At 47.1% G+C, this 9,118-nt stretch overlaps 1 protein-coding gene across 1 annotated transcript; it reads right to left on the bottom strand.

The window, feature by feature from the left end:
- Positions 1-402: 402 nt before the first annotated feature.
- LOC131591594 (transmembrane protein 213-like) lies at positions 403-4,838 on the bottom strand. Its single transcript, XM_058862433.1, has 4 exons — positions 4,781-4,838; positions 3,996-4,232; positions 1,798-1,851; positions 403-1,356 (listed from the first exon to the last, which is right to left on the bottom strand). The coding sequence occupies exons 1-4, from the start codon at positions 4,836-4,838 to the stop codon at positions 1,187-1,189; spliced, it is 519 nt and encodes a 172-aa protein (XP_058718416.1). The 3' UTR covers positions 403-1,186.
- Positions 4,839-9,118: the final 4,280 nt, after the last annotated feature.

Below are 9,118 nucleotides of genomic sequence, written 5' to 3'. Positions count from 1 at the left end.
ATTGTGCCAGAATCAATTGGAAGGGTCTTAAACTGATTTCTGTCTTTTCTCACTCCTGAAGTTACATGCTTTTGAGCTGATGGGAAAGTATAATTTTTTCTAGCTAGATCTAAATAAAGATCTCCAATGGTGCTTTTTAAATTTAAAAGTAACCTTCAGTGTTTCATTTCAGTTGATCTCTAGCAGGTTTGCTAACCTTGTGTTGGTCTATGTAGTTTAATTCTGATTTATTTTTTTATAGAAGAAAGAAATAAAGCTGGTGCAACTGCACCAAATCAGAGTTTGACTGCAGTGAGGCAAACCCTCCTGCATGAATATGTCTTCCTAGAATTGTTTTTCTAGCAATTTGGGTTGAGTAATTCCTTGCCAATATAAGCTTTATCCATATAAACCAGTCAGTGAGAGTCTTTCAATCAGTAAGTGTTTATTATCATCTCGTATAAATAGGAACAGTTTTGTGTATGAACTGGATATGCTGGTTTAAAACTGCTTACCACACTTCAGCTTGGCTCAGTTTCTCAGGCAGGTGGAAGCTGAATAAATAAAACCAATATTCAATTACTGCAACACATTTCACATCTAAATGGCTCTGGAAAAATTACTTTTACTTTCAAACCAGCCCAAACAATCTCTAAGTTTCCATAAGAAAGTCTTCCCATGTATCTGTTAATAGACTTTTAAATATCGCAGGTTAGTGAGTGAGAAGGACTCGATAAAGTCAATTAATTACTTCCACTTACTGATGTACTTGATGGCCTATAGCTTACTAATGGCTCTGGTAATGCTGATGCTCCAGAAAATAGCTTTATTTTCCCACTTTGTGTCAAACCCAAAGGTCATGCATCAGGTTGTGTGGAGGCAATGTGCTATAGGCTGGTAAGTAAGTGGCCCTCAGCCTCTCCTCCTGCTGCTCACAGCAAGCACAAGAGGGCTCAGGGAAAAGTGGGGTTTTTTTCATTGTGACACATATGTGGTGGCTTGCAGGGGCTTGCCTGCTCCACACCTTGGCTGGCAGCTCCAGCAAGAGAGTGTGAAGCCTCTGCAGCTGCCCTGCTTAGATCTAGCCTTTTCTGGCTGAAGGTGTTTTCCCATTCTTTTTTGTTTCTTAGCAAGCGTTAGAAATGTTTTGTCAGTCTGCCTGCGCCTCACTGCTCCCCAGCACTGCCATTTGCTGGCTTGCTCTGCTTCAGGCCACCAAGTATTTGGGTTCATCAGGCCGGAGTTTGATGATCTTGTCCATGCAGAGCAGGATGAGGGTCAGAAACCAGAGGCTCCAGCCAACAGCCGCTGCGATCCACCCGTAGTCATCCATGCCCGAAGGGCAGCACGCGGCCGCTTGCCTGCAGAAGTTCACGTCTGGTGGAGGAGAAATGAAGTGAGCTCAAGTAAGGCAAATGACTTCTGCCCTCTCCCTCTGCCTTTACCCTAAACCTGGCTCCTAACCTGGTGGATGACTCTGGAGTAGTGGTGGGATCTCAGGTTGTTTGGGGCTGGCTGTTTGGGAAAGACCTGGTAGGGCAGGGGAAAGAGGCGCTCTTGGGAACCTGTGTAATGCCTACAGGCAGGCAGTCTGGCAGGGAGCTTTAGGACACAAATTAGCTATCAATTAATCTGTTCAAACCATGTGTCTGCCTTAGGGTACCTAAGGTATCATACCATGACAGTGGAGGAGTCTTACAGTGGAGGCTGACCTACGATGGAGAACTTGAGATAGATCCCTTTCCAGGACAGCATCTCAGTCACTGTGCAGACTCATCACCTAACTTTAACAGGTAGTAATAATTTATGAAGACTTACTAAGACATGGTGGTTCATACTCAGTTGTTGAAGCATTGGAGATGTCTTCAGCTGCTGCCAGAAGGAAAGCACGGGAGAAAAGGTAAGTTGGATTAGAAAAACAGTGTTTGGCATCAAGCAGGAAAATCTGAAAGTCATTTGCCTTGTAGAGGTCTGTGGGATGGAAACAGCTTGAAGTAAGTTCCTGCCCCTAAAGATTGCTGCACTAGGATATGCTTCTTTCTCCCACCACTTTTAACACCAGAGCTCCAGAGACTTGCTCTAGCAGCATCCCTCAGGAGCAGGACAGTCAGTGCACCTCTGCCTTGCTGAGCCATTCTCTTGGAGCTCAAATTAACCACTGTCCTTTCCCAGACTGCAGGGACAAGAACGTGCAAGCACGCAAGTGGGAGACACCATGCAGTGGCATGGAGAGATCCATGGCCAGCAGGCTGTTCCTCTGCCTCCTTTTGCCCTTGGAAAAATCCCAGGGTGTGCAGGAGTCTGGCAGAGCCGAGGGCTGAGCCCACCTTTGTGGAGCCTCAGCAGGTCCACCAAGGCCCCAGTGAGGAGCTTTGGCTTTGCTGCAGGTCAGAGCATCCGAAACTGCTCTGGCTGGACTCCAGTTCACAACAACATGGTAACCAGCTCAGGCTGGAAAATACAACATGCAGAAATAAGTCATGAGGGAGAGGTCTGGAGCTCTGATGAAGGTTTTGCCTCTTTTTCCTGCTTCCTACACAATCAGCACACACACACACACACACAGACACAACTCCATGGCTCATGTCCAGCTCTCCAAATCTGCATTTGGTGTCCAGGCCAAACCCTCCTTATTCCTCCTGATACTGCCTTGCCCCTCAGCCTCAGCGTGCTCCCTCAAACCAGGACAGCTGCAGGCTGCCTGCAGGGGTAAAAGCACAAGCTGCACTGGTCCCTGGGCACCAGCGCCTGTCTGTCCCCTGCTGCAGAAGGAAGGGATTATTGCAGCACAGTTCAAGTTCAGCTGGGTAGAGTATCCCCTGCACAGAGAGATGAAAAATTTCCTGAGGAGAAGCCCTAATGCGCTGCTGGTCCACAGACCAGGCAGAAGCTATGAGAGAATTATTTCCAGTCAAGCCATCACTCTGAGCTGGTAATTTGGAATGTAATAGAGAAAATCAGCTCCAGCTTGATTTCACTGAAGACTGTAAAATAATAGCTCAGGATTAGTTTCAGCTGAGGAAAACAAAACAGAATGAGACATTTGACCAAAGATTTGCTTTGAATTTGATGTTTTCCAAGTAACAGCAAGTAAACTGAAGTTGTCCTGTGGGACATGTTCCCCTGGGGGTCACCTGCTGCTGCCTAGCTCTGTGTTTTGAGCTGACCCACCATCAGCAATACCAGAGCTTTGCCTGTGGCATCTGCCATGCTCAGAATGGGCCCCTGGGAAACCTGCTTCAGGGAAGGGTCTGAGTATTCCCCACTCTTCTGTCTGACTCCCGTTGGATTTGCAGAATGACCTTGGCCAAGCCCACAGCTTGTTTTTTCAGTTAATAAATACCTCCCGGAAGCACTGGGAGGAATCATTAAAACCTGTGTGTGACCTGTGGAAGGAAGTACTGCAGAATGCCGCGTGCTGGTTTGTGTTTATAGATCCCACAGCCCAAAGAACAGGCTGTCAAAGCCAGCCCATCTTTAAACAGCTGGCAGGTCTCATCTGGTGCTGATACACAAATGCAGGCAGTAGCCTGGTGGTGGGAAAGGAGCAGCTCACAGGTCTCATTTACATTTTGGTTTCAGGCAACTTCTGCAATTAAGGTGGTACCAAAGCCACGTTTTCTGCAAAAAGCTTGTAATGAAAGCTAAATCGGGCTACAGTGATCCTAATGGGTGGTATTGCAGATGGTCCTTTGCCTCAGCAAGAAGAAGAAGGCCGAGTGTTTCCTGTCTCCTTGCCGTTCAGTGGAGCAACCTGCAACTCAGTCACATTTACAGTGGCTCTGTAAATAGCTGGCAAAAGAACATCCCTTTACAGTGATGCTGTGATCAGTCATGTCTGGTAACTCTCATTAGCATTAATTAATTCCAGCTCTTTATACCTTTTAGGTGAAGCAAGGATTGCCCCTTCATTTTTAAAGAACAAATTGCTGTCGGTGGGCAATGCTTGTAGGCATTGAGAGGAGTGGGGGGAAAGGGCAGGGTATCAAAACTGGAGCATAAGAGAAGAGAAATACCTGCGGAGCAGGAGTCCCAGAGGGCAGCGGTGAGGAGGAGCACAGCGAGGGCTGCCCAGGGCTCACAGGAGAGGTGCTTCATGCCGGGGGTCCCGCTCCCACCCGGGTGTCCACACAGAGCAGGTCGCTGTCGCTGGCAGGTCTGGTGCAGCAAATCCTCGGTGAGCTCAGGGAGAGCTGTGCTGGGCAGAGGGTGGAGCAAGGGAGCTTCCTGCTGCCAGGACACCTTGAACTTTCCTGCAACAACCAGGTGAGGAAAGGCTCTGACCAAAACAGCTTCAGTGGGAGGTGGATACCAGGAGGTGGCTCCTGAAGGTTTCTCCCCAGGATATGCTGCAGCTGGAAGGAGGAAAGGCCTCCAGAGCCAGCCCTTCCCAACAGGGTCCCAGACAGCTTCTGTCTTTTGAGTCTCTTTTTGATCTTATGAAGAGGGTTTAATAGAGCTGGAAAGGAGTAGAGGGTTGGAGCAGAGACTTTGTCTCCCAGTTTAGCTATTTTTTTTTTTTTTTTGCATGTTCACTGGCTTGACTTCAGCAGTGATGGTTTTTGGAATAGCTGTGTGGACTCCCAAAAAACAGCAGCCTTAGGTCTGCTGCTGTTCTTTCCCTGTGAGCATAGCTCTCTCCCTGCCTCCACCACCCTCTGCAAAGTGATTCTGGAAAAGCTGTTCTTTCATCTCTGGTGGTTGTTGCACCTCCCACTACAGATGTGCAGAGCCAGAAGCTGAGCCTTTCTGCAAGCATAGCTCTGTAGACCAGGAGGGTTGATACAAAAATGATGCTCACTGGAGAGCAGGAGTTTTTCTGCAATCCTGGCTGCAAAAGCCACATTGTTGAAGTGCATGTGGCATTATCCTGCTCTGATGAGCAGCACACATTGCTGTTCTTCCCCAGGCTGTTGGCTGCTTGCTCCTATCTTTGACGTGATGATGTCCTTGTTAGAGAAAGCATCAGGCATTAAATCAGGCAAGAAGGCACTGGGAGAGGTGAGCACTGCAGGGAGCAGGTTGCTGGTGCACTTCTGCAGTGGTCACTGGTGGCTTTGGGTGCTCATCTTAGAAGGGACCTGTCTGCTGTGGATTTGCAGACATCTTAGGGAAGGGGAGGACAAGACAAGGCATGTGGGGCAGCATCCTTGTAGGATGGAAAGCATTTAACTATTTTCTCTTTTCCCTTCCACACAGCTGAAACCCACAGGGAAGGACATAACAGGCTTCCCACATTAATGGCACACACCAGGGTACAGCGCTGCAAACCTATGAGGTTGATTGGGTCTCCCTTCATTTAAGAAAAACCTTCACAGCGAAACCCACGTAGGCTTAGCCCTGCCCAGTGTTTCTGTGGGGTGAACCCACTTTTCCTGGCCACCAAAAATGCTCTGCTTCCAGCCAGCTGTGGATATTTGCACGAAGCATCGGGACAAGGCAGCCAGAGGGCACGCTGAGCCGCAGGTGGAGGCAGGTCAGCTGAGACGGGCGTGTTTACCCACCCTGTCTCCCTGCTTTCATGTCAACACGCCACCAGTGCTGGTGGAGCTGGGGCTGTGCTGGCTGGTCCGTGACAGCCACCTCCTGCTATTGCTGGGATGCACAGCCCCGTCCTCCTGTCCTTCAGCTGACACCCGAGGTGTGACACGAGGTGAGGTGTGCTGCGCTGGCAGCCGGGCCAGGGAGGTGACCCCACCGCTCTTGGCCTCGGTAGTCACAGCAGGAGAAATGCTGCAAAATGCTCAGAGCTGCTTGAAATTCACCTCTGGCATAATCACCACCTCTGGCTCATTTCAGTGGCTCTGTCCTTTTGTGGAGGTTGTCTTTTATTTGTGTGCTTTTCTGAGCTACCTGTTGCATCAAAACTAAACCTCAACTCTTTGAGTGGGAAAGGCCTTCTGCTGTCTGCCAGATTCACCTTTCCCTTCTGAATTTCTCACCTTCTATTCCCACTGAAAATTGACCTGGCAATTAATTTTGTAAAAGTAAATTAATTCAAAAGTGTTCTGTGCAGCACAAAATGCTTAAGGGGGAACAAAAATACAAAATTGCTCTGCTATTGCATGAATGATTCAATTTTTAATGAAATCTCTTGAATTTTAACTATTAACTAAACACTCTTTGTTGGCTTGTAGGCAAATGTCCCCATTTGTAAGGGACACTGAAAATGTATTTGCACAATTAACAGAATGTGTTTCTTTCCCTTTCCAAAACATGTTCCCTCGGTGGTTCAGAAAGGGCTGCTCCAAAGTCTCCTGAAGCAGCGAACAGGCTGCGCTTGGCTTCAGTGATTTTTGGATCAGGTTGGAAATGAAGGCTTTGCTTGATAAGTTCAGACACAATGGGAGCCCTGCAAAATCATTTCCTGATGCAGATTTGGATTTGTTTCATTTCTTCTTTGGAACACGTTTGTATTTCAGTGCTGTGGCTGCCCAAAGAGTGATAACTGCTCCAGAGCCTTCCCCTAATTTCAGCTCCCTCCACGAGGGTGCCCTGGCACAAGGCACAACCGCAGGCCCTGCAGAGATGGTGATTCTTTTCCCTGGGCCCCCATTTTCATACGCAGCTCTCAAGACAAGACTGTTTACTCTAAAATTAGGTACTTCCCCAGCTCTCCTCTTGGAGATTCTTCCACAGTGTGTAGAGCTGCTGGGCAGCTTTCCCTGATGGTTATGAAGGAGGCAATATTTACTGTTCAGTAGATTTTGTGCCACAGAGAGCTTCATGGCTAAGATTGCCCGGTGACCAAAGTGTATTGCTCTTGACACATCACCAGGTGTGGCTCTCAGAAAGTTATTACCATTATCACACACACTCACTTTGTGTGTGTATACATATACATATATATATATATATATAAATTCTGTTTACATAGGCAACTGGTTGATATTTTTAATTCCAAATGAAATCTGATTGCTGCTGCAAAAAAAGCTCAAATCTTAAGCTTGCTGCCAATAATGTGCCCATCAGGGAGGGGGAAAATTTCTTTGCTGTCTTCATTGATGTGAAAAAAAGCTAAGATAAAGCTACCTGTGAACAAGGGGGCTGATTGTTAAAACTCAGAGGAAAAAAAAGTCAAAACCACTAAGGTTTTACTTTTTAAATGAAAGGGGAGAGGGAATGTGCTTTCTGTCACACAGAGGAAAGCAAGTCTAGCACTTTGGAAAACTGCAGAACCCTGCCCTTTGTGTTTTCCAGTCCAGGCTGGGGTTGGTATTAGACAAATGTTGAGCCTGTGGCCCTACTTGTGACCCCAGGCTGTTCATCTGGAGACCCCAGAGAGAGGGCTGGAGACCAGGCAGGCAGTGAAGGGCTCAGAGAAAGGCTGCCTTCAGCTCACCCACGCAGAGCTGCCTGCACCAACAAAGAGCCCACTGACGGGGCTTCTCCAATTGCTGCCTCATGGTCAACCATCATCATCTCATCTTGCGTTAATAGGATTATTATAAAATAATATTCTTACTTCCACATGCCAGAAGGCATGGAATTAGGATATGCTTTCTTCTTCTCTCCTCTCTGCTTCTCACCCCAGAAGGGTGCAGAGGCAGCTGCCCTCCTCACTCCTTGGCTAACAGGACGGAGCAGCCAGCTTAGTGCAGCTTGCTTTGGTGATGAAGTGTGGTTTTGGGGCCCTTTTCGCTCCCCCAGTCCCAAAAGCTTTTTGAGGAGTAGCTGAGAGTAACTGGGGGGCTGAGTAAGAGCAGCAAAGGAGCAAAGAGGAAGCAAAGCCTGGTGTCATCAAATGCACACAGGGGGAAGAATGTGCTGTGGTTCAGAGGTGAGGGGAGTAGCCTGAGAGGCTGCTTCATTTTGTTTTGGCAATATGCACCAGCTTGAAGCTGAATGATGACTCCTGTTGTTTAGTATCACTGCATGGGTTGGAAGGCAAAGTCCTTCCTTTGCTGCACCAGCATCTCCACGGCCCGGCATGGCATTCATGGTCAGTGGCAGTGACTTCACATCTGCCCTATCAAGGAAATTTCCAGTTTCCCAGAAGAGGGTGCTGACTTTCATCAGCCTTTAATCCCTTGCTTTGGTGGCACTGACAGAGAAAGCAGAGCTGACCATGGCTGGTCCAGGAGAAGCACAGTGCAGCCAAAGTGGGTGGGAGCCCAGGGAGCCCCACAGCCAGTTCATCTGGGTGGATTGCTGAGCCCACCTCCTAAAATTACCTTGTAATTTTTAATATCTCTTTTTTGGGTCACCTAGCTTGAGACAGCCAGACTCGAGCAAGCAGCAGGACCCTTCTCACCAAGCTGACCTTGTGAAGTGGGGGAACTCTTTGTTGCTTTTGAACTGAAAACCCCTGTGGCTGGGAAACCCTCTGCTGTTGCTTGTATTTTGCCAGTGCTCCCATGGACTAACTAAACCCTTTGGCTTGAGCCAGGGTTACTGGGTACCTCCAAAAGAACTGGTCTGAGAAAGGATTTCTTTAAGGGTACTTCACAATTTGCATATAGCTGTGCATTTTCATTAGTTCTTCTTTTGAGAGGAAATTTTTCTTCTGAGTGCTGGATTTAGTAGAGTCCCAGACAGCCTTTTTTCATTGGGGTTGTTATAAATGAAATTAGAATTTTGACAAGTAGGTCCCTTGAGTTAACAGCAGTTTAATTAAAAATTTGCCAGTAAAAGAATACAATTTAGTAGAAGAATACAATTTAATAAAAAATGCTATTTATATATGTAATTTGCCAGTAATTAAGTATGATTAAAACATAAGCAAAAATGACCAGGGTACAGAGGGGGCTTCCTACCCTGCCTCACGTACAAAAAAAACAACTAAAACTAAACTTATATACTATGTGCTTATACATATTCATTAATGTTTCCCGTAAGTTTCCTTCTATTTCCGATTTTTTGACTTTACGTCACTATTCCTTATGCTGCATGCTTCACTTGTTGTTAGGGGATCTCCAGTCTTCTTTTGCTGGCCTTTGGATGAAGGTTTACACTCATCCTCGCTGTCCTCTGGATGGCCTCACAGGTTTGCATGTGCATACTAAGCGTTGTGTTATGTAAGTCTACTAATTAATCCTATATTTAATGAATTTTAGGCCCATTGCCTAAAGTTGTCCCAACTTTGTCCATCTCAAGGTCGATTTCCTCTCGGGACATCACTTACCTCTAAAGCACATCC

This window comes from Poecile atricapillus, chromosome W (assembly GCF_030490865.1).
Source record: "Poecile atricapillus isolate bPoeAtr1 chromosome W, bPoeAtr1.hap1, whole genome shotgun sequence".
NCBI lineage: Eukaryota > Metazoa > Chordata > Aves > Passeriformes > Paridae > Poecile > Poecile atricapillus.
Note: the sequence above shows the minus strand (reverse complement) of the source record. Positions and strands in the feature narration are given on the sequence as shown.